The sequence below is a fragment of the Microcebus murinus genome, chromosome 1, assembly GCF_040939455.1.
Source record: "Microcebus murinus isolate Inina chromosome 1, M.murinus_Inina_mat1.0, whole genome shotgun sequence".
In the NCBI taxonomy this organism is placed as follows: domain Eukaryota; kingdom Metazoa; phylum Chordata; class Mammalia; order Primates; family Cheirogaleidae; genus Microcebus; species Microcebus murinus.
Window position 1 is genome coordinate 127,891,202 of NC_134104.1, and position 26,505 is coordinate 127,917,706.

Below are 26,505 nucleotides of genomic sequence, written 5' to 3' on the forward strand. Positions count from 1 at the left end.
GTCTATTTATATGAGCTCTCCCAAGCACTTTGAAAAAGACACAACTTGTATGGCAAGTTTCCTATTCGGTGGCTGGTCTGTACAAAACATCAATGTTCAGGGAATAAAATAACCCAACTAACAAAACTCAGTCAGTTGAAATCCCAAATTCCAATGCTACACATTGTAACAACCAATAAATAGGCCACAGCTTCCAATGTTGGGAAATACAATTTCAAAGTCGGCAGAAATTGGCTGTGGCTCTCATAACCCCGGTGTGACACAATATTCTCATCCTAGGAGCCAAGTTGTAAGCTTTTCTAAGATCCATAAAGCACATGTCTACTCCCTACGAGGAGCTTCGGTTCTTTCTGAGAGTCTGCTGAAGTTCCGATCTGAAAGAATGCCATCTTCACAGAAACCCCGGTACTCTAGAATGATACCATCTGCCACAGGCTGAGCTTCCTTTTCAGCCAAATACATTATTTATAACCTTTCTAATTGTGAAAAGGTAAGGGTGGAATTTTTCTAAAGCCTAACTTAGATATAGTTAGAACATTCTGAACCTTTGCTCTAAAATACTGCAGGCTCCTTAAATTTTAAAAACAAACAAAAAAGGCAAGAAATTGATTGAGGTGATATACTTTTTAAAAATATTATTTCCTTTCAAACCCCTGCTAGAATGCCATACACACTGTAGGTTTATATTTATAACAAATTTAGAAAACGAAGGAAGACAGTTTTATTTTTCTACTTGGTCATCTTAGTAGCCAATGAAGAGGTTTTAGAAGAAGGTGAGGCCTTCTCAAAAAATAAAAAGATTCATCAGCTTAGGGAAAGGCAGTGATCTGATTACCCTTAAAATTGCTTTGTTGTGCCTTTAACAACAACCAAAAAAACCCACCCCAAAACAATGCTAATCAGGTTATTCAATCATTTAAACCAAAACTGTTCATGCTTTTCTGCCAAATCAACCAACCACAGCAAAATCTGTTATCTCTGATTGCTCAGCTTCCAGTCAAAAAACAGTTAACCCCCACTATACCAAAAGTTTTCCAAAATACCCTCGGAGCTCTGCATGCTCGTGGAGAATAAAGAGAAAACCATGTCAGCTTTAAAGGGTAATTGGAGTGCTGTACCATATTTGCATATTACAATATACTCTAATAAACTAAACAGACTGTACCGGAAGGCAGCAGCTCCCTAGTATTTCATATGATCTCCATACTGGCTTTTTGTGCATTACTTTTTTTTTTAAGCAAGACTGTGATCTCATGATCAAAACTTACTGAGGACTTGCTGATGGTTTAACTGAGGTGGGAGGAGGTAGCAACAGCATCTACAAAATGGTGGTTCACCCATGTTTAAAGCTTTCAGGCTCCACCAACAGAGAGGGCAAGGGCTACAACATCTTATTTACACAATTATCTAAATACGATTAAACAGCTGATGGACAAATATTAAACTGGAAAATGTATAGTCATTTCAGCTTAATGTAATCCTCTTTCTGTAAACACCCAAGATGATTTTTTTCAACCAGAACAGTCCTGACATCTCATAAGCCTAAGGGTGAATAGCAAGAGATTGTTTTTGATAGTTATAAATATTCAAAAGACATGCAGACCATCTGCTTTCATAATACAGGTAAAGCAAGACTGAAATGGTGACTGCTGTATAAAAATGATTCTTTTAACAAAGTCTTCCTCTCCTCGAAAACTATAAAGACAGATGTCAAAAACTGTTTACACAGAGCAATCAGGAGCGTGCAAAATGTAATATTCCTTTTACACACAGTGCTTGCTAAAGAGATTTTTTTTTTCTTTTTCTTCCCATCTGTGTGTTGCAACACATTTCTACAAGTTAAAAACATTTTTTTCAAACAGAGATCTCATGAATACCCAAAAACATGCTATCTGGTTTCTGAATGCTAATTAATTTCAACTAAGGAATCTGAATATCTTTTTCTGTAGGAAGGAATGTATGTTTTGAATTGGAATACTCTAGAGAGACAGCAAGAGAAATAATCTTGCACAGGTTTAATTCTATAAGGCAAATCTCATGGTTCTACCTTGTTTATGATATATATCTGTTAAGTCCATGTTTTAAAAGAAAGCACATCACTGCTAATGTCTTTGGCATAAAGTCTAACATAATTGTTTTGTGAAATAAATGCCCACACAATGCAAGATTTATTAACATACATATATATCTGTAAAACCTTTAACTTCTCAGTCTATGCAGAGTGATATACAATGCCCCATAGTTAATTTTCAGGGATGGAACACTAATCTTGACAGTAACCTTTTTGTTTATTGTATTAATGGCACAGAGGCATTAACACCTTTTTATAATTTTCAATAAAATGAGCATTTACTGAACAATCTGTCAAACTACTGGCTTTTATTATATTTTTATATTTTGAAAAGTACAACGTTATACACTCTGATCTTCCTCTCCTTTGTGCATGTCTTGACTATCTATGGTTTGAATTTTTACAGCAGTTTTTTATGTGCCTGTGGAAATCCAAAGGTCAAACTTTAACTTCAGATCAACTCCACATTCAAATACAATTTTAGTAGTGATGCTCCATAAATTGGGTTTTCCTTTAACCCCAAAGGACACCAGACATTACAAACAAACTCACACAGGCATCATACGAGACACTGACATGAAACGAATTTGCCGAAAATTAACAGGTAGTCCCCATCTGGTATTTGGGGGTGGGAAGGACGGGAAATGGGCTTCAATTTATGAGAGTGAATGGTAGGGTTTCTAAGTGGAATATTCTGTTTGTGCTTGTTAGCTTATGTTCCCCAAATCTTTCCCCCTGGATCCTCTATTGCTTTCTAAGCTATTCTCTTGGGAGATACAACTGGGGCATATTTGGAATCTCAATTTGTTGAGAAGAGACTAATCACTTCTAAATTTTACTTAAACTCCAGTTGTCATAGTTATGGCTCTTGCCATTCTTGATCGATCCTAGTGCCTGAAAATGGCATTTTCACACCAAGTCACCCTGGCACAACACTAAACATGGAAACTCAGTACAAAGCTCCAAAGAAATACAAAAGGAAGCACAAAGAGAACACATCCAATTCTGTTTTAATTTTCCTACTAAATTTCCTAAAGATGAAAATGCGATCATTTCAAAACAGACATTTATTTAAATACTCAATTCGTAACTTTTAAAGAAAATGTTGGCTTACAGTTGATAATGTTCTTCTATAGAATTTTATATAGTGCCCAGATAATGTTTCAACCAGATTCTCTATTCTGTCCTTTTGTATAAGCATCTATCTAGACCTTTCTTATCACAATGAAATCTTCTTACTCAAAACAATTGAACATATATTAGTAAAGAAATAAAATATTTGTTAAAAGGTGATTACTAAGGGCATGTAATATTTCAAATTAACTGTACACAGAGTCTATATGAAGGGAATTGAACTTGATAATCTCCATACAATGTCCCTTCTATGCTTTAAGATTTAAGCTTCTAAGCTTTAAGATTCTATGAAATCTGTACATCTTCCCAAACAGTATGATAAAGAAGATTCGATTATGATGCACATCATTCATTCTAAGGCACTCACTGTGCAAACATCTCCAACCAGAGTTTTATTTTTAGGAAGGTTAAAGCCCCTTTGGCATCTGGCTTACAATATGATTATTTAAAATATAATCATTATTAAGTTAAACATTATGCTAATTCCAAATAGAATTTTCACAAGTTTGCCATTAGATAAATGTGAATCTAAGGGTTCTATTTGATTTTACAGCAAAAAGTGTTTCCTAACATTCTAAAACTTAGGCACTCTGTACCAACTACACATTTGGAGAACGCTTGTGCTTACTCTTTCTCTGATGCCCTTCTGTGCTTAAATCTCTCATCCTCGCCAGAGATTAAAATTTGTAGTATCTGTGCTTAGACATGAAAGGGAAAAGATACCAAATTTGTGTTACGTTCCAGAGGTCTTAAACAGGGCATTTTGAAAAAACTTTAAACTACAGAGTAAAAACAAGAAGTAGAGTACTTTGAACAATTCATTTTTCCAAAAGCAAATTAGGCTCTAACTCTTCACAGGAGAGTTTATATTACCTCTTTGCATTCCTTCTTTGTATGACTACTATTACATTTTTAAGCCATATTGCCTAAAAATTGGGGGAGAAACACAGTCCTGTCTTTTAGCCTTTGATGGGCCACAGAACTCCCTTTGGGAATCTCATAAAAGCTACAGAAGCTTTCCCCCATACATTCCAAAACAGGTCTATAATTTCAAGGTCTACACAAACCCTTGGAAGCCCATTGTGGGGTCCACGGACCCCACTCAGATCTGATCCAAGACTTCATAGGAGACTAAGGCTATGATTTCTGCATTTGATTTATCACTGTTAGCTTTTAACTAAGACTTCCCATGTCTACTAGATATCTATACACCAATGTCATCTGTGGATTAGGTCAAAAAGAAAAATCAACCTGGCTTCATTTCTATCAATATTATGAAAATCCTTCACAGTTTAGGAAAATGCCACCCAAAGGTAACCATCTCTTTAGAAGTTATGGTGCAACAGTAAAAATAAACTGGGATGGGTTGCACATCATGAAATAAAGAGCTCTGTCCACCCCTAGATGTGTGTGCTCTGGGCTGAGCTGGTGCTCATGCAGAAGGGTGGACAAACCAAGTCCCTAAGGGCCATTCTGGAATGGCTCTACAGTTATCTACATTTGCAGTGCTCTCTAAATTCAGGTGATTCTGGGCCTTTACATAGCCGAGTTTAAAACATTATACATTTATAGCCCTACATGGAGTCTCCAATGCCAAATGTGGACTTTAGAACCTCAGCTGAGGAATGGACACGGTAAGCAAACACAGGGTGATACTGACTGTTAATGCTTCAATGTTGGCAGCATCAGCACCTTTGTCTATAAATCACTTGACCTTGCTATTAAAATGTTCCTTCCTTATTTTACTCTTAAATATGAGAAGTAAAAAATGGACAAATACAAGTGAGAGTAAAAAAGTGTGAGTAAAAAAATATAACACAGTTGAGACAAAATGAAAATTATTAGCCAGGCTGAAATACATATATAAATTATGGAAGGAAAATATAAAATGTGTACAAAAATGCTAGAAAAACATGTTGTTAAACCTATTTGTTATTTGTTAAAACTTTTGCTTAACTATGATGTATAATTAGGTCTTTTTTTTTTTTTTTTTAGCATTTTTCAGATCTCTGGGTCCCTTGTACTCCCAAGACTACTGTTCTGCTTATAAACATGTAAGTTTTGTAGATATATTCAAGAACATTATAAAACATACAAAAGTATGAGACAGCTTAGAATATCAGGTTTTCTGAAAAATCCAGTAATAATTTGGTCTTTGTTAGATAAGCTAAAAATGTAGAATAAGAAAGTATTTTGTAAAGTAGGATATTAGTGATAAGAGTATCTATAAAGTACCACTAATAAAATTACTGACATAGTGTGTTGGTTCATGAAATAAACATGGTGCAAATCCTATAAGGTTGTTTCAGTTTAACAAATATTCCTGAGTTTCTACCATGTGTCAGGATCTATGACTGTGAAAATGAATAAAATTTAGTTCTTTTGGAACAGTCAATTACAGTGTACACAGACAGCCTAGTTAGTCCACAGATAATTTGAGAATTAAGTGTACAGTGCTATGATGGGCACATACAGGGAGGGCAGAGCCTTGGGTGCTCAGGAGTAGCAGTGAAGGTTGTTAATAGAAAAGACATTGGGAAAAGCTCACATGCTGATGACAGTCCCATGAGACATCTTTATTCTGTTTGACGTTATCTAGTCTAAGGTATCATATTTGCTAAGCTGGCAAAAGAATTTATTTAAAGCATAAATCTTGAATCTTCCCCCACTTACACTTTAAAATACATCAGATCTTTATAATGATTGTAAAAGTAATGCTAAAAGTGTTCCTTAAAAGGTGAGAATGAGTTATAATATGGTCCTTTGATTTTTTTCACAAATGAAAAGTTTTTGGTTGTTTCCACTAAAAATGAAGCTTGCTTTAAAATCTTCCATGTAGCCACAGAGTTTCTTAGACCATGTGGCATACACAATTTCAAACTCTCAACACCCGTATTTCAGAAAAACAACTAAAGATAGTGCACATTTTAGAACTGAGAACTCTTCTGAATGTTTTATAAGTATTAAGTCATTTAACTCTCATGACGATACTGAGAAATTGGTACTATTATCTCCCTATTTTACAGATAAGAAAATTGAGGCATAGAGTCAGTTACCCAAGCTCATACAGCTGGTCACGACAGAGCTCACATTCCTGACTCCTACAATGCTAGGAGCTCACTAATTAAAGTGATGGCAAATACCAATGACACACAAAAACACATGCAAAAAGTAATGGAATGGAACTGTTGAAGGAATACATTACTCTAAGAAATAATCCCATTACAAAATAAAAAGAAAATGAAATCGAACTCTGTCATATGTTAACATAACCCAGGAGTTTCAATACAAGGAAAATTCCCATTGTGACATTTCACAAAGTTAATACTTGTTTTGGTTTAGTTCCACATTTTTGAACCGTCTTGAAACAAATGCCAGACTGACAGTAAAATGAGACAAGCCTGGGATAGTCGGTGGTACCCGATAATGAAGTATCATGTCTTGTTATCCAGATAAGAAGAATGTGATCTCAAATGGCACTAGCAGTTAAAGCTTTAATCTTTTCTTAACTTCGAATATGTCATTTGGTTTGCATCTTTTAACCTGTCTGATTAAACTAAATTAGATTAGCATTTCTAGGGGAAATATTACAATTCTAAATAATCAATATTTTTTTAAAAGAAAATGATGATGACTAAAGAGAATAAAGTTTCAGAGTAAGAATAAGGGAAAGAAAAAAGACTGCTAAAGGAAATCAGCCACCTCCTCTACAATGAGGAATTCTGCAACCTTATGAATTGTCCATGATGAAACTCTAGCACCCCATAATAATACTGCATATTGGAACACAATACAATCTTATATTTCTGTAGCGCCCTTCATGCAAGCATCCCAGGGTGCTTTACAATCATTATGAGTTAAAATTAAAACTGAAGCACATACAATTCCTAGTAGAATCATTTTAAAAATGCTAAACAGAACAAATAACTTTTAAGCCTAGATTTAAAAGTCCCAGCAGCCAAAGCGTTCCTTACTTCAATTGGCAACGAGCTGCAGAACTCGGGCTGCGGCTCTTTCCTGTTATGTTAAAGGCTCTCTTATGTTTTTTATACTCAGAGCATGTTATAATCAAGCAGTTTCCAATGAAAGAGGGAAAAATTGGGTTCGTGTATCCATTTGTTTTGATTATCTGAATCTGGGAGGGTTTTGTTTGTTTATGAGTTTGTTTGGGGCCCAAATCTGGCATGAATTATAGCAGAGCTAAAAAGCAAATCCAGATAGAGCCCAACTTGAAATTTAAGTAGTAACTGAGGGGGGGGGGAAAGACAATCATAAAACACTCTAAAACTAGTTCTGTTTTAGCAAGAAACTCAGTTTGGTTAGTGTGATTTGGTTAAGTTTTTTTAAAGAACAATTAGAAAATAGCATTTACTAGGCTTTCTCGCAGGCCATGTCCACTCCTAAGCCTTGCAAGGGAGTATTTATTATTCTATGCATCAGAAGAAAAAAGCAGGGAAATACTCTCATGATATGGTAATTTTCCTTGCATTAGTGATTCCAAGGTCAAAGGAAACCTGTTCAGATCTAAAACAAGGCACAGGTAAAAATCTATTAAGTGAAAATAAAGTACTTACACATCGTTAAGCACTCTCTAAATTGGCATAGCTTAAACTCTTTTATGTTTTACTATTGTGAAAAGATAGTGGTTATAAAATATTTGAGATCAATCCACTTTAAGTTAGATGCTTTATTAAGTTTGGCTTTTTTTGATTAATATATCTGAAAGGTTATAGGGAGCTAACATCACGCTACAATAAAATTCTTATGTATCTAAGTCAGCTAAAAATGAGCCGATATATTAGATTTTAAAAAGGAAAACTTGCAATTTGGAGAACACTTCCATTGTAGATTATGTGTATCATAATATTAACACAAAGCAGACATTCACTAAGTTGAAAAAGGAAATAGAATGATGTCATGACTGCTTCAAAAAAGAATAAAATTATTGGGTATAAGTTTTGCAGTTCACGCAACTACCCATATAAGACTGGTTTGCCTTTTCCTTTATGGATTCTGCCACTGCAGTAATACAATTGCTGAAAGTAGTAATAATATTCAATTAGTATCAAGTACTTCAGTGCCTGGCAAAGCAGATATTCATAACATAGGACTCCCACAGTCAGCAGGGTAAGGACTGGGGAAAGTTTCCTAATTCTAAAAAGGAAAGAAGATTCTCTACTGAGCTTTTCCTCAAAATGCACAGTGTTTAACCAATTTATAATTTTATACTGGGAAGAGGCAAGTACAAAATCCTCCGTGCACATCTCAAACAGGAAACTTTCTATTTTTAAGTGGAGCTGCCAGTTATATCCTCGTCTATCACATCAGGCCAGTCTGATGACTAAGGTCTGTGCTTTCAAATAGGCCCAAGAAATTCAACTGCTCACTATTCCCAGTGAAAACGTCTAACATTACCTTGGGGTTCCAAACAAAGGGCTTTTAGCTCAATTATATCTACTGATCTTGAGGATATAAGCAGACAGGGAAAAGGTGTGACTGCACAGAAGTGATTGTGCTACGCAGTCAAATCTTCTGGAACCTCCTAAATGTCAGATTATCCCAGCAGTCAGTCCCTATGGTGTAGATCACCCCATTAGGGGCATGAAATGATGGTACTGTAGTTTTAAAACAAGTCAGTGCACAAACAACAAATCAAAGGCACAACACCAAAACAGTTATGTTAAAGAAAATTTCTAGTAGTGAGTATAAAAACAATATTAAAAACTAAAGCAGTCATCAATACTACAGAGAAATCAAAGTATATTATGAAACCCATCAAATTAATGTGAGAAAGGCTTTAATTTTTTTTTTTTTAAACCTCCTTTGTCTATACATGTGACCAAGAAGGACACTTGATTATGCTTACAGGCTCTGAGTATGGATTCCAACCCCTCCCTCTACTTTAGCAGCTATGTACGTCATTTAAGCATTCTGTGCCTTAGGGTCCTCATTTGAAAATGGGAATATAAAACTATCAACTACTTAGGGAGATAGAAGTACTCTTTGTATATCAAAGCACTAAATGAAAGTTAAATATTATTTCAACTATGAAGATGTGTTATCCTTATTACTACATAGGAAACGGGATGCCTGGCACACAGCAGACTGCCAATTTTTAAGTAACTATATTAATATGTGAATAAACTTCATAGGTCAAACTCTCATATGAAGTATAATATATGAACATTGATGTTGGATATTATCAAGAGAGAATGTGATTATTAATGTTTATTAAAAATTTTAAGAAATGTTATTTCAGCCCCAAAATTACACAAGTACAGTTTTTTAAAAAAACATTCCTGTAACATAATAGATTTTCTCATTTTTGCACAAGTGTCACTTATAATACAGACTGAAAAATCAACTGAACACATGAGTGTATTAAATGCCTATGGAAATGACTGTCAAGTTTCAGAGAATCATTATGGCTAAATGCTAAGCTTCAGGAGGGCAAGACAGTTTCTTTTTTAAATCTGTTTTGTCAGTTAATTAATAAAAAGCCTAACATACGTTAGATCCTCAGATGTCATGAGAAAAAGGAAAGTTGAAAAATCTTACTCAATATTACTTTTAAATGGAATATTAACATTTATTTATTTACATATATTTTGCGACTTGAAAATAAAAAAATGGCAATTCTCACATTATATGACTTGGCGTGGAGATACCTTTTCCATGTGAGAAATAAAACAGGAAACAATCCAATGCCTTAAGAATGTCAAAGGTGTGGGATGTGTGTTGCATGTGCATATACTCACAGGTGCTGTGAGGGAGGGGAGGTAATAATGCGCGTAACAGATTAAAATCTCTCAGGAATATCTGACCCAAACATTTTTAGAAGGAAGACAATAGGCTAGTAGAAGTCATGGTTGACCTTTTACTTATGGCACTTTTAACAAAACGATCTATCGCTATATCAGAATGTACGTACATTCATCCAATATTTATTTCCTAAAACTGCAGGGGAAACTAGTGTCAAAATTTAATGTTTTATTTCAAAATGTTTAATTCCCAATTTACCTCCCAAATCCATACCCTCAAAAGTTTCACAACTACAGGCTTTCTTGGCCCCGAGTCAGACTTTATTCTCTCCTCCTTGGTTGCAGTTCAGAATGCAACATCCAACTTTCCAAACCACATCCACTGAAAAAAGCAAACGTTAACAACAAAACACCCAACCTCAGATCTATAATGAGCTAAGCATTTCTTATGTCATAGACTATTTTACAAAACTGAGCATGTGGTACAAAGAACTTAATAAATGACCATCAATCTATTTGGGCAAATTTATGATAAGAAAGGGATAACAGAAATAAAGGTATGAATTGTAAATCAAAACCACGTGCCCACTTGCAAAATTTATGCAGCTGGAAAAAACCTTACAAATATTATCAAAGAAAACATTTTTGCACCAAAATGTTAGTATTCATTTTAAAAATCAATACTTAGTTTAAAATTTATCATTGGGCAAGGACATAGGCTAAGCAAGTCAGGACTTTTGGGTCAGTCATTAACCACCAACTATCTTGACATTTATCTCTAGGGACACCGGCTCCTTCGTTTGTCAAAAGAGGAGCCTGGGAAGGATAATCCCTTCTAGTTCTAAGAATCCAAGTCCAAATGAACATTAGCTTAGCAAGTGTCAGACAATTCTCCTAAAAGCATTGGAGGCAGAGCTTGTCAAACACCCCAGGCAAATTCCCAGTGGCTTCCTAGTCTGCTTTCCCTAGCCTCTAGTCTGCAAAGGGAGTTTCCTTGCAGGCAGGGGGTGGGGGAGGGTTGGCTTTCTGCTAAGCAAAATATTTAGAGAACCTGTAGCCATACTTGCTACTGGTTTATTGTTATCATAATAAATAAAACCTTTAACGTACAGTAAAACGTAGTTGAATTGTATGCTACAAGTTCTCACATGAATCAATCAACACTCTGTGGGGGATGTAAAGCCTTTAACACTTAGCATTTCTTGGTGTTAGGTCCCATTTTATAGAAGGCTGAGGCAGTATTTATTTGCTCGCTTTTTTACCATAACATCTCCATCACCAAATCTCACCCACAAAAGAAAGAACGAGTAGTTCTGTCAAACTCAGCATATATTTTGGGCAGAGGTTTTAGGGAGCCTGCATCTCTCATCTTTAATAACTTTGGACATTAAAAAAAATAAGCATACAGAAAATAGTTCACATCAAAGACATTCTGAGTAGAATATCAGATTCATGTCTTCACTCTAGAGAAAGGAATAGATGATGCACAAAATATAAAACTCAAGTTAATTTTTTATATTATTAAATATAATTTCAAATATTTGCTGCCACTGCCAAACTATGCATAATTTTTTCAAAAGATTTTTTTAAAGAAAAGAAGACTGTAATCATAACTGATGTTGAAATTACAGCCTAGTCCCGTCACTGAATGATTACAGTGGGGTGTCCAGCTACACAAGGCCATGTGTTCTTCTGAGGACCTCTGCAGAAATTCACCAATGTACGACTCTAAAACCAAGTCCCAGATTTCATTTTGTCATTCTATTTAATAATTGTCTGTATTCAATTCATTTTCCATGATAACATTAAGTAAATTCACAATTATATTTATAAACTACAGTGAGGTGGAGTTTATTGGCTGAATGTTGATGTCATTTAGCAATTAGTTCTCACTGGCTATATCAATAAATATTTGGAGTATCAACCTCTTCTCCAGCTCACAGTGAATGCCTTAAGTCTCTGAATTTACTTCCAAAATCAATGGGACATTTAGTTACATGAAGGTACATGGGAGATTCCTATATTGGATATTTATATTATGGTTTAACTGAGCAAAAAAAAAAAAAAAAAAAAGTTTATTTCTATGTCATTTCAAATTTTCAAATACTGGTAACCAAGTAACATGTTACCTGGAGTTGTCTACAAAACACAAAGTCCCAGAAGAGTTGCCTTGCTTTATTATATCATCCTATTGACTTAACTGTGTTTAATTAATTTAAATTACTTTTATTCAATGGTTATAAATGCATAACCTCTCTATTCCAAAAGGAGATTAGCTAAAGGTATAACTGAAATGACAAAAAGGATTTGCTCTGAATTGCAAGAAAGGGACACAACAGAGAATATTTTACCTGTGGCTATAGCTTCCCTTAGAAAAATATAGAAATCCATTAATTATAAACTTAATTCATTTTCTTCATTCCTAAAATTTCTAAAGCAAACATCAAAGTAAAAATGTTGGACTGTAATATAGTAAACCTAAAATGCACGGAGTTTCTATGAAACAGTAGCACAAAAGCCCACAAGTTTCCTTCCAAAGGTACCCAGTAATCTTCATGAGTCTCACCTTAGAAATACATTTTAAGAATGTCTACTACTCAAAATATAGTAGAAACACACTTTGAGAATCTCTCAATTGTAGAAATGTTTATAGCAAAATCATACAGCTCATGTTCAAATGACTGACAAACTAATAATCAGAATTACATTTAAAACTTAAGAGAAAACTTGAAAAATTTAGTAAAAATCTAGTTAGACCAGCACTACAATTACACTGTATCATGGAATGGCTTTAAAACGGCTTTGGGCACTGAGGGGACAGCATTATAACACATTTACATGGTATCCACATAAGCAGCCCATTAGAGTACGTTCACAGCATCCGTTTTCTTTCTTTTTTATTTGAAATCAGCTGAGCTTTATCTAAAATGGTGTTTAGTTTTAAATTTAGAAACAGGTAGGCAGTCTCCACCTAGAGTTTTAGTTGCCCTCCACCAAAATTCATTCTAAAAAACCTAGAACAATTATAATAAATCTACGTCTCATTTCAAAAATCCCTGATGGTAAGACAGGCATCTCTGAGGAAAAAGATAAGATTCCACTTTTAAAAAGGAAAAGAGAACCAATGCCACAAAAATGGTTACAAAATCCTAACAAACAGTAACTATTCAACCTTTGGTGATGGCTTAGAGATTATTTTTATAATTATTTTTACTAAACACTTTTCGATTTTTTGGGTAATGAATAAAGTATCCAAGAACGGTACTCTTATTTTATTAGGCAGCACGCTGAAGTTTTGCATGTTAACACTGACACTGCCATTCCCACTCACCGAAGCTGTGTGGAAGTAGAACCACCTTGACTCTGTTCTTAAATAAGGGCATTCAGGAGATGTAGCTACTATGATCAGAACACTCAAATGAGGAGTATAAAACTAGCCAGCTAGTCTTCTGCTAAACTATTTTCCCTATAAACAGTCCTTTGGCCCTTCCCCCGAGGGAGAAAAAGTGTATAGGTTCTGTTCTGAATGAATCAGGCATATTTTCAAAGGTCACACCCCCTGGTCAAGTCATCATACAGTTTTGGCAGATTCTTGCTTCAGATACCAGTGCCATTAAACTAGGGAGCCCCATCAAACCTTGCCCATGAAGTCGTCTTATTTATTACATGCTATGCTAAGTACCTGTGAAAGGGGGCACTCCTTGGCCAACGAACTCTGATTCATATCTTTCAGTAAGTCCTTCAGAGCATTCCTCACTGTGGTGTGAGACCATTGTTCGGGAGGCAAGTCTTCTAGTTTGGGGCAACTATTGGAGACATAGATTAGAAAGGGGATTATTACAAGATTGCATCCCGCTGCAGAACATTCCTTTAAGACAGACAGATTTCATTTTGCGCATCAAACAGATGCATCTGGAGATTGCTCTCGGTCTCCTGATTGTTCCGATTAGTTAATTACTTTATACAACACATCTGCTGTATCGATGCATGAATTATACATCAGCTGCCTGTGGTGGCTATTTTTTCATGTTACTTCTACCTTCCTGCTCTGATGCGCTTGGGAAGACAATTTAAGGTGTACTGCTTTCTCACGAGCCATCGTGAAAAGCATTAACGTATTAACTGATTTCCTTTCACTACTCTGTTCATACGAATTAAAACGGCAAAAAATATATATATATAAATAAATAAGATCGTGGCAAGAGTGAATAAGACATTCTTCCAGAAAATGTACACAGATGGCAATGTTCATGATATGCAAAAATATTTTTTTCTTAAGTAAACTTTATGTAAAATGCCTTCTTGTAATGCATCATTTAATTGACTAAATGTAAAAAGTCTTGTCTTTTGATAACCTGCATAAACCTACAAATTTGGGGTAGGGGAGTTGCTTTTAAATTATACATTAAAAGCAGAAGGGATAAGGTAACAAAATTGATTTGGATTAATCTTTCTGAAACACAGCATAAATAAAAAAAAAATGAAGGTTGACCAGAGATGCTTTATTTCAAAAGGCCAGGTAAGAAGAACATTTTGCACAGAATTGCTGCCTTGACTCACCTGTGTAACTGAATTTTCAATGTGACCACATGATACACGTCTTGGAGCATATCTGCTACTGTAGCATCAGGGGCATCTGTCACATAAGACAGTGGAACTGGATTCCACTTTCCAACCTGGATTAGCCCTATTCCAGATACAGAGAATATGTCACTAAATATTTTACCCTCAGATAAATATATCTAGTAGAACGTTGGTTGTTTTTTTTTTTCTTTTTGCTATTGCCCCCACCACAAGCAATATTGTTATTTCTGTTTGAAAGATTCCCTTCCCTCTAAAAGGCAGGTCAATGAAAATATTCACAGCTTAGCTTTCCAAATTGTGAAATTATGTAAATGACTGTAGGGTTGTTTATTATTTTGGAAATAAAACCCCATCAATAAAACCTATGCATAAGGCCACATTTTCCTAACTTACAGGAAGTTCTAATAAGACATAGCTGAACCAGTTCTAAATGGCTTTACGATTTAGATAAGATTCTCTATTGCAGTGGGAATCAGCATTGAAAAATACTTTACAGCCCATAAAACCATCAGAAACAGAATAAAAGAAACAGAACTAGATATTCAGTCATAAATGCAAATTGACTCTCAACAGTCCATCTGCTCAAATACGCTCCTCACTTCCTTGTGGGTCCTCAGTGGAGCAGATTATTAAGGTCAATAAGCATACTAATGATTCAGCTGAAGTAATTTAAAAAAAAAATCTACCTCGACATTCCACATGAGCAAAATGTGTGTTAACTAAACCAAACTGAATTAAGCCAATTTTTTAAAGCCACAGTCTATAAGGAACCAATGTAATACACGGGCTACAGTTCTTTGAATAAAAATATTCAGTGCTTTCTCTGCAAGGTAAACAAAGAATGCCAAGCAATTTTTCCAACCCCACATATGCATTATTTACCTTTGGCCTGGGCAGCAGAGCTATGCGAATAACCTAGAGACAGCAATGCCATTTCTATCAGCTGGTTGAAAAGCATATCCTTTCTCACCAACACAAATTCCGCATGTTCCTCCTTGCAATCATATTCAATGGCGTTTTCATAATGTTCTACCACGCAGAAAACTGGTAGCATGGTTCCTATCAAAAAGATGCAGAAAAAGAGATGGAAAACCAACAATCTTCAGAAATACAGTCTATGGGGAGGGAAAACTAAGCCATGAAAATAAATCTTCACAAGAGTGAGATAAGGGGAGACTATATTTCCAAGGCAGACTGAGTATAGAAATACAGGCACAGGCACACAAACATATATGCAGTTGTATTTTATACAGTTGTAAGAGAAATACTTAAATAGAATATGAACTTGGTCCTAAGGTAACTTGGGCTCTGCTCTAATATTAACAGTGTATTTTCCAAAAGCAACAGAAAACAGAATTGCCTCTCTGATCACATAAGGCTGACGAGAGAGGAATAAGTGAGTCTTCTCTGATTTGCTGTGAGTAGTATACAGTATGCAAACATAACTCACTACAGTTGTCTTAAGAAACCACCTTCCTGCTACCTATACGATCTTGTTAATAATAAACTTCTCTTGTTTGTGTCCAAACAACTTATATTTGACTACAAAATTATCATTTTCTTACTTTTTTAGATATTTATTCTAATTGGTTCCATAAAAGAAACATAAAACTTAACCAAACTGATGCCCATAATAATTTCAATATGTACATAACGTAGATAAATAACATGTCGGTTTGTGAATACTCATTTTATCTACCTGACTAAAGAGATATCACAGGAACCTTAAGTCTTTAAAATCAACAATCTTTGTTACAGTAAATGGGATAAAAATGAGAGAGAGAAAAGGAAAGTGGCCTCAGCAGTACATATTAGAATAAAGGAATCTGTATAGATTTGATGTGTTCTCTCTTTACTTTAATCCGACATAATAACTCAGTAGCTAGATGATTAATAAGCACAGGCCACACCACAATTAGAAAGAGGCTTCTTTCAGAAACTGAAATCACGGAATGCTGTGGTAACTCAAGGTGTTTACGCAGCGCACTATCAGATTTCTAATGATAACAGAAAAGGGTTAAAAGCAGATGCATCTGAATTGTACTGTGGCAAACTGCCAGGAGGGTATCATCTTTAGCATAAATGATGACAAGGGTTACTTTAACAGGGCACCCAGGATCCCCAATTAGTCCTACAACATTAATGCCTCTATAAGCTCTGTCCTCTGGATTCACAGAATCCTAACAACTTCTGAAGATGTCTAGTGCATACCAACCGTAGCTAAAAATCAGGATTTCCTACTGATACCAGAGAGGACCTTCAAAAATTCTCTATTTGCTTGTTTCTGGTGAACAAAAGCCGGCAATAAAACAGCTACATTTTTCTACATGTGTGTCTTCACCAAAGCTTCAGTGAACGGTTCACAAGAGATTCTAGTACTGACAAATAAACCCCTTTAGGTTTACTTAGAAAAGCTTACAAACTCATTCGGAGGTACCAACAGGCTAGGCATGAAAAACAAGCTGCAGAGCTTGCCAATATTTTTGTCATTCATTCAGCTGTTTTATACCAGAGAGAGAACCCGTCAGGGATCAGAAGACGACTTGGGGAGACCATAGCAAAAATAGCAATATGCAAACTGGTGATTTCTTCCTTGGCTTGAAGGTATTTTGGCAAAATTTCCTAAACAAATAAAAACATTCAACCCCCCTTTCTTAGTAGTGCTTTCTCATCTCAGCCACAATTTTTATCTAGCACCTGTCAAACAGAAACCATGCACATAAAAAATAAGAAGAAAAAACAAAATCCACCAAAAGGCTTTAGTAGTTTTGTTGTTTGGAGTAAGCAAGGGCCTTTTGCAATTAAACTGCATTTTTACAATAAGTCACTATGAACACAATACATCAAATTAAAAAAAATAGCATTTGAGCAGGAAGTGAAATTACTGTACTTTAGTTCCTCCTCCCCCATCTTGATGTCTTCAAAGAGTTAGGTTATTACAACAAAAACGTACACATTGATTTTTCCTCTTATAGGATGAAACAGATGTATTCTACTATATGTTGCTCCTTGGACCTGTGAAATAACTCTAGACTTTTCAAAGTATTGAAATACATTGGATTTATTTTGGACTTCATTGATCAAATTTGGAGGTAGTTTAAAGGTAATAAACATGGCTACAAAGTAACAACTGTATCATCTAATTACAAATCTAGCTGCTACATCTTCTAGCAAACTGTTGCCGGCTGCCCTCCTGTTACTAAGAGTAATGCTGAACAGGAGCCTTCTCTGAACTGTCTGATTATTCCTGCTAGTGTTTGGCAAGACTTCCAACTACAGCAACTTCATAACCTTCCAGCATTTAAAGGGGAGAGCACTGGTCACTGCTGAATGCTAAAAATATCACATGATTTAAACCTGAAGGCAGTCTTAGAAGCTTTTGCTGAAGGTTTATGAGCCTGTGTAAACAGCACGTCTGCCATAAGGAGCAGTGAAGTCTGTAGAATCCTTGTCTAAAACTGTCCTGGCATTAAAGTTTGCTGTGCAAATATCACATAATACCAGAGACAGCTGAAATCTCCTATTTAGGAATTTATGGAACTTATATGTTTGCAGGCGTCAGAAAGTCTTTTTTATAGAGCCCCAGTGCTTCACAGTACAATATTAATGCACTCTGTTTGAAAAGCCATAATAAATTATATTTTTAATGCTCTTATCCTGGCTTTCTTAAGATGCATACATTCTTGGCAAACAATCAATAAATAGGGTAATCATGAGTAGAGGCCAAAGAATTTGCTGAAGTGCTGTTTTTCCATTTTTAATAGATAAAGATCTAACAATACGGACTGCTGTGTCTGTTCATTTCAGGATCAATATATTCTTTGTTTTCGCCAAACCAAGGAAAAAATAAATGATTGTATGATAAATGTTATGCATCAAACACAATGAAATTCCTCTGCCTTCTAACTTTATCTACTTAATATTCTTGGTCGCTAAAATATGGCATTTTTACCCATTGCTTAACAAATGTAAGGAAAATCTGATTCCTATACATGTTATTCAGAGACAAAATAAAGCCCCTTATGAGGCACATGCATTATACCCCGGATAGGCACTGCTTTACAAAACAATAATGTCAAACACAAAGTTGTTAAACTTAATTTAATATTGGGAGAAAACAGTCACACATTTTCCTCTTATAAACTTGCCTAAAACTGCCCTTCCTTTATTAAAAATACCCCATTATAGCAAAAATTAAAACTAGACTCATCATATTTTTCACTGTTAGCTGATAAACTTGCCCATAAGAAAATAAACCACAAAAAAATGACATCACAACACTTCTATATCATTTTATATAAGATTTCCATAATCTCTGAAACTGCCTTCCACCTAATAAGCTCACAAAAAAAGCTAGGGCACTTCTCAAACAATCTAAATGTCTTACTCTTAATCAGGGTGAGTTGAAGCAACAGCCACCTACATATATTCTACTACAATAACACCTTATGAATGGACCTTTGCATAAACTAAGACCATTATACTCAATTCAGTCCTTATCTTCCAAAAAATCCAATGAGTCTGGTCTATAGTAAAGATGCTCCACCCTGGTATGAACTCTATACTTTCAAAATGTGATTGATACTAACAACTTAGAATGTAACCAATTTCAGATCAAAAAGAAAATCAAGAAAAAGAATACACAAATCATGTTCTGCCACTCCACCCTCACACAATGTGGCCCTGGGTAGACACCAGAGCTTGCAGCTTTCCAGGATTTGGCTCAGAAGTATTTACCTTTCCTAAGGTTGGTTTTCATCAGATGGCCCGAGTGTTTTAAAGGCACTCCCTGCATTTTTGCACCTGTACTCCCAAGCCTTCCTCTTCCTAGTGGGCTCCCGTTCTGCTCCAGGCGGGCAATCTTGGCTGGTGGACCCTTCGGATCGCTCACATTGTTAGACATTTCTGAATGTTCTTTCCCCTGAGTTGCCTCGTTCAAATGATCCATACTCAGTCACTGTCTAAAGATCACCTGCCAGAATTTAAAAAGAAGACAACATGTTATAATTGGGTGGGGAATCTATATATGTGTCCCTTGTAAATGTTTTACCTCCACATATCTTTCCACAAATGTAATGTATTTATAAAACTGCACACCTAGATATAATACAGATGTTACTATATTTCTAGACAGGAGCACTACATTTTTATTCAAATTAACAGAATTTATGGAAACTGTACCAATACACATGAATAAAAAGGTAATTTTTCATCTACAAACAAAATGAAGTGGGGAGAAATGGGGTTACTTTTAGAACAAGAATTATTACAAGTATAGCTAAAAAGAAAATAACAAATTATATTTATGTATTCCCGTTTTTAAAAATTAGAAACTCATTATAGAATACAATAGTGACACTTGAATAAAGGATGAAAAGATTATCATAGCCCAAAATATTAGTTAAATGTAATGGATGTGTTTACATTTTTACATATATTTTAATTCTTATGAGAAAAAAATACATAAAACATCTCAAATGAAGGTGGCAAACATCTACCTGCTTTTTAAATTCCCCATTGGGTTTCTTAAGTTAATGCACAGAAAAAGTTTTCTACTATTAAAGTTTCAAGAGTTATGTGATCTGTTAAAGACCTAGTCAAGTCTTGGGTCAAACATGTGATTAGATCATTTCATCCCTAAATAAACAGGAAGAAGTGGAGGGTTTCTTCAAATAACTCAGGTGCTGAGGCATTGCAGGTGTTTTATAGTTAATATTTAAGTGTCCATTTGTAATAGAATGCTGTTAACAATTTAAATAGCAAAAAGCTTATACATACTTTGTGATATGCACATTAGGTTTGAAGTGCCAGGCTCACTTTTAAAAAGAAATCTTCATGATACTAGTAAAACACAATCTCCAGTATTCAAAAATAATATCAGTATGCAATGAAGTTAACATGGTAATTAACTTCAGAAAAAATTATTTTCAGTTATATTATATACTAGACATTAGTTGTCATACTGTTTGTAATAAAGTAATTAGTATAATATCAAAGTCATTTCTAAAATACAGTTTTAACTAGAACTGATAAGAACAAGTAAGATTATTTTATGCACTTTCATGGTCCTTGAGATATTGAGCTTACCAAACTAAGGGGATTATATTTTTAAAAATTGGAGAAATTATGATAATTACCATTTCTTCCAGTTGTCTAGTAATTTGACATACCTTATATTTTTAAAAAAATTATTATACCAAATATGGATTGGGATTTATTAAAAGCCAGTTTGTGATAGCACAGCTTTTCTGTAAACACTTTTTTCTTCTGTTTAACCATAGACTACTACTTTCCATATAATCAAGAAAAGAGGGGTAGCAATGTTAAATCTAGAGGTTTAAAAGCAACCTTAAGAATGCCAACTGAAGAACTATAAAGTTTGAGAAATAATAATGGCTATTTATCTTTGTACTCCAGAGTGGCACACTGAGAACTAAAGGTTTACCGCTGATCGAGGTCCCATCTGTTTTTGGTTATGAGGTTCATTAACAATAAATGTGCCTTTTTTAACCACTTTTTATCAAGATTACTCTTTTCCATTATATTAAACTACAGTGTAAAGCCAAAATTAGAGAGCAATGATTATTAACTCATTCAAAACACTCTTTATAATGTTTCATGTGGATTATAATACAGAGCTGCTTTTTCTGAAATTGGTTGCTTTATCCTAGAGCAGAAGATGAATTTTAAAACATACGATTTAAAAAGAAAATCTTTAACCCTTGGAGCAATTTAAGAGAAAAAAAAAAGGAGGAAAAAAAGTAAGCCACAGCATCTAAGTTAATGCTATAAAACATATTAAGTAATCATGAGGCTTAACAGCACTATAAACTGTACAGCAAATTAAAGTGGTAGATATAATTTAGTTAATGTATTGACAATCAAAATATCATATAGGTCATGCAAAATTGTCCTTTGAATACCCACTTATAAGCATCTATTAAACACTAAGTCATCCCGTAAAAAGCTTTACATTATAAAGCAAAATTACATGCACATAAAACACCCAATTTCCTCATTTAAACTCCATGCCCAAGGCTAAAGTTCACCAAACCTCAGTTTGGGATTGAAAAGAGCAACCTTCAACAGGCCTGCCTGGACTGACAGCAGCGGGAACTAACTATGGTTCTCAACACACGCCAGCTGAAGAGTTTCTTTTGAGTTACACATGTTAAAACCCATTTTAGTGTAACGTCTGGTTGGCATACAGAATACAAGCTACTTTCTAAAAATCCCATTTCCCTGCCCATAAACTAAGACCATATATGATAATTACTGAATAAAACAGTGAACTCAGGCACTGCAATTATTTCCTTTAAAAAGAAAGAAAGAAAAGCACGAAATTCCGGCTTCAGGAACCTATTTTTTGCAATGTGGGATCCTTTTCAATGAGTTCCTAGCTAGATCGCCTCCCTCGCCCCCACAAGAACCCTATAATCACATTTTAAGATTGTGCCCTTATCCATTCCATATGGCCGGCACGATCCAGGCCAAGCTTTCACTGTGACCTTTTAAAGAGACAAAGAAGCAAAGTACTATCTAGAAACAGAAACACTGCAGTTTTACTGAGTGAAATTAGCAAAACCGACCTGAAACTCACCACTTCAAAACTTGACAGCATATAAATAACAAAAACAAAGGAGATTTCCTTTGCAGCCGGGTTCTTGAAGAGAAGTTCAAGACTGATGTTTTCTATGTCCTTTTTTTTTTTTAATTAAAAAAAAAAAAAAAAAAAAGCAGCAGACCTGAAGGCGACTTCCCCTGAAATTGTATTATTTTCCCTTCCCCTACCCCCGCCCCCCTAAGCGGGGGAAGGGCAGAAATAAACGTCTGGAAGAGTAGCCATGGGAGAGGGGTTTAAAAAAAAAAAAAATCACAATTCGAAAAACAACATATATGGGTTTGTAAAATGTCTAACCTCAGAGAACGGGGATTTCGATGGGGAGGAGGGGAGAGTGGGAAGCCGGGAGGAGGAAGAAGATAAAATTGATCTGACAAGTGATTCGTTGGGGGGTGGAGGGGGGGTGGAAATCGTAAAAACAAAGCAAAACCCGTTATGAGCTGTACACTGTGGTGGTGCCGGGGAAGCGAGGTTGGTGACTGAGGATTCTCTTAAAAAGAAAAAAGAAAAAGAAAAAAAAAAAAAAAGAAATCACTGCGGACGAGGTCTCCAAAAGGGAGATAAAAGGTCCGCCGGCCGCCCTCCCTCCCGCTGCTGCCGCTCGGGTCCTCCGGCGAGAGGACGGAAAGTCTACTTCTGGCTGTCACTTCAGTATTATTCTCCAGCCACCCCGAGGACGCGGCGCGGGGAAGGCCCCCTCGCTCGCTCCCCGCCGCCCCCGCCCCTCCCCGGCGACCGCGACTGATAGAACAAACCTTAAACTTTTCCCCGCAGCCTCGCGCCCCCGACCAGGGCAGCTAGCGGGGGGCGGCGCGGGAGGGGAGCAGAGAGTCGCGGAGAGAGCCCCGGAAAGGCACTGAAACGCCACTTTTGATTCCGCCCTCGCTGACAACGGCCCCGGGGACCCCCTCCCTGCCCATGGGCGCGGGGCTGCGGGCGCCCGGGGTCCCGGCGAGCGCGGGAGAGCCGAGGGCCCGGGGGGAGGGCGCGGGGGGATCGCGAGGCACCCCCAGCCGCTCCACCGCCCCGGCGGCGACCAGCTCCCCGCCCCCTCCCCCCAAAAGTCGCCGAGCTCCCGCTCAGCCGGAGTCCGAGGTAAACAACGAGCACCACAATGGCACTAGGACTTGGGGGGCAGAAGGAACCCAGGAACCCCGACAGAACTGATGAGGAGTTTCCCGAAACGGAAGAGGGGGGCGGAGCGCGTCCCCCGGAGTCGCCCCGGCTCCGAGCTGGGCCCCCGGGCGGGCCGGAGGGCGGCTGTGGCTGTTGTTGTGGTGGCGAGGCCGGTTGTTGCTGGGTGGCACAGGGAGAGGTGTGTGTGCGTTCGTGTGTGTGTGTGCGTGCGTGCGAGCGCGAGTCCCCGGACGGGGCTGCTCCTCTCTCGCGCGCTCCCCCTCGCTCGCGCTCCCCCTCGCCGCCGTCTCTGCCCCCATTAAATTATCAGTTGACTCATCCCGGCCGCTGTCGCCGCCGCCGCCGCGCCCGGCCCGGCTCCGCGCGTCCGCCCGAGCCGCAGCCCTGCACGCCGCTGCTCCCGCCGCTGCCGCTGGTGCCGCCGCTGCCGCCGCCGCCGCTCTGGGTGCCTCTTCTTCCTCCTCCTCATTTTAATACGGAATCACCCCGCTCGCAGCCCCAGCCCGAGCACGCAGCCTCCTCCCGGCCGCCCGCCGCCGCCCGGAGCCTTCCCCAGCGGGGCCGGCGCATCCGCCGCGTCCGGGGAACGGGAGCGAGCGAGAAAGTGGCGGCGGCGGCGGCGGCGGGGGGAGGGAGAGGAGGAGGAAGGGGGTGCGGAGCAGAGGAGGAAGGCGGCGGGGGGGGGAGGTGCAGGGTGCACGGAGAAGGCGGAAAAGGGATGGGGATTAAAACCCGGGCTGGAGGGCCGGGATTGGGGGAGGGGGCGGGGGCGGCGAGTTAAAAAGCCGAAAGACAAGTAACTAGTGAATGAGTGAGGGAAGGGGGGGAGCGCACGGTTTCCGGCCCCGGGCGCGCAAGAATTTGTAATGAGCTTGATTAGAGTGAGGCGGCCCGACATTTATTACACACAATACCCAGAATAACAGGGCGCCGCGCGAGGGCCAGCGCCGGCCGCCGCCAGACGCGCCAGGGAGGGCGCAGAGGGGCGGAGGAGAGGGGGCTTCCCTGGCAGCGGCCGCCGCGCGGGGAGGGGAGCGCGCGGCGCGCGGGCGGCAGGGGCAGGTGTGCGAGTGGCGGCGGGGAGGGAGGAGGGGCAGGGCTGGCACGGGAGGCGGGGGGAATGAAAGTGATGGGGGGGAGGAGGAAGGGGCGAGGGCCAGGGGGGGGAAAACTAACCAAACACCCACACACCACAAAAGCCACAAGAAGGAATAGGCTGGGAGCGTCGCAGGCGGGCACCCGAGGGACAGGCGAGGCGGGGGGAGGAGGGACACCGGCCCCGCGGGAGAGGGGCCCGGGCACGCAGGTGACAGGCGCCAGGACAGATGTAGGGAGACTTCAGGAAGTGGCTAACGGGGGTAGTCGGAAGGTAGGTCTCTCCGGAGAAGCGCCAAAGCTGCAGAAACATTTGTAGAGCAATAAAGGCCAGAAGCCTTGAAACGCTCTCCCGAATATTTATCCTCAAAGGAGAGTGTCCCTAAACTATTGAAAGCCAACATGAAAAAGAACTTGGGTAAGAGCTTTCTGGTACTAGTCAGACTTTAGTTCAAAACGCCCTCACTTCTGAGCCATAGAACACTTTGGAGGAAGAAATACGTGGCCGAGTTAAACAAAATGTGGGTCACTTGAAAAGAGACCTGACTTGTTATTATAAAGGAAAAGATGCCATCATTCTTAAAATAATTTACACTGGGCAAAACATTGAAAAGTCTGGTTTGGTAAATACATCTGATGTAGCAGTAAATACTTAAACGCTGTAATCTAGGGTAAGTTACCCAGTTAGATAAATGGTTATTAGCACCTAAGTATGATCCTCTTATTTAGATAATCTATTAAATGTAGTTCATATAAAAATAAAGAACATTACAATCTCGCCCAAAATAGAAATGTACCATTTATCGTTTAGGTTTTAGTATTACCACTTTGGCACACTGAAGGCAGTTAATCATTAAACAACAAAAAATGTTATAAGAGTTATTTTTTCAGAATACACTGGTAGGGAAAAGAGAAAAATCAGTCAGATAAACATTTTCTTACAGATAAAAAAGCAACAAGTTCGCACAAGTTACTGAGATAAGAGGGAAATATGCAAATTAAGCTCTTCAAAGCTACCAATACACTCTTAGACACACTGTTTACATTAAAAATCTAAGAGAAGCAAAAGGTAAAGTATAGGAAATGATGGCTTCCTGGGGGAGGACAAGTTTAGGAGAAAAACAATGAAAATAGAGCAAGCACCCTAATAGCACCTAAGTTTCACCCACAAACTAGAAAGGTTAGTCAAAATTTGAGGAAGGCAACCTTGAATGTTGGCACACAAATCCAAGCCTTGAGCAAAAGAAAGAACATGTGATCATTAAACACAAAACACAGCATCAAAAATAAGAAATGAAATGTAAGGCATTCTTTAGTAAAAAGCTCAAATGATACTAGATTTTTAAAAGTTGGAATGTGAGGAAATATGGATGAGGCTGTTTTAACTAAAGCATAAGAAATATAATCAATAAGGAAATATACAAACATGGCAAAATGGAGCACTTGTGTTAGAGTACTGTGGATGGAGGTACTTAAAACTTATTTTAAAAAGGTATTTAATATTTAAGAGAAAAAACATAATTATATCAATGACAATGATTTTTACAATGTAATAGGTTAAATTTGAAATTTCTAATAGGGATAGTTTATTAGTTGCTTCAAACTGGCAATGCCTGTCATGTTTCCTTGAAACCTGCTTTGATTTCAGTAGGGACTCTAGTATCACGTTGTATAAATTTGCAAACAATAGCAAAATTTAAAAATAAAAATTACACTGGACCACAAAAAAAAGTCATGTTCTCATGAAACTTCACCTCATTCTGAATGTTTAAAAAGAAAAAAAAGCTGTTATACAAAATTTGAGCTAAGAGAAAGGAACACTAAACAAAGATTATTGAAGGCATCAATATTAAGATACACTGGAATAAAATATTATAAATGTTTATCCCATCATTTTACACAAATAAATAAGACAAAATACATCCTGCCTACTTTAGCTTCCTAATGACATGGTAAATACTAATGTAACATGGGAATTAATATAATAACTTTAAATTTGAATAGCACCTTTTATCCAGGAATCATAGACCTATTCATAAACACAAAACATGAAAGTATGGAATAAGGACTGACATGGCCTTGGAAAATGATAAACAGAATAC

At 37.6% G+C, this 26,505-nt stretch overlaps 1 protein-coding gene across 10 annotated transcripts in view; it reads right to left on the reverse strand.

Moving 5' to 3' along the window:
- Window positions 1-26,505, reverse strand: part of SATB1 (SATB homeobox 1) — a 96,399-nt gene that overhangs the window by 52,542 nt on the left and 17,352 nt on the right. For 7 of the 10 annotated variants that reach the window (XM_076005609.1, XM_076005607.1, XM_076005604.1 and 4 more), the window contains exons 2-5: window positions 19,288-19,522; window positions 15,433-15,609; window positions 14,527-14,653; window positions 13,649-13,772 (exon numbers count right to left, since the gene is read on the reverse strand). In XM_076005609.1, coding sequence (XP_075861724.1) covers window positions 13,649-13,772; window positions 14,527-14,653; window positions 15,433-15,609; window positions 19,288-19,498 — 639 coding nt within the window. In that variant the 5' untranslated portion in view covers window positions 19,499-19,522. Of the gene's footprint in view, window positions 1-13,648; window positions 13,773-14,526; window positions 14,654-15,432; window positions 15,610-19,287; window positions 19,523-22,150; window positions 22,857-22,926; window positions 23,034-26,505 lie in introns of those variants that run through there. The other 3 variants (XM_076005594.1, XM_076005582.1, XM_076005615.1) reach the window with 3 other exon arrangements.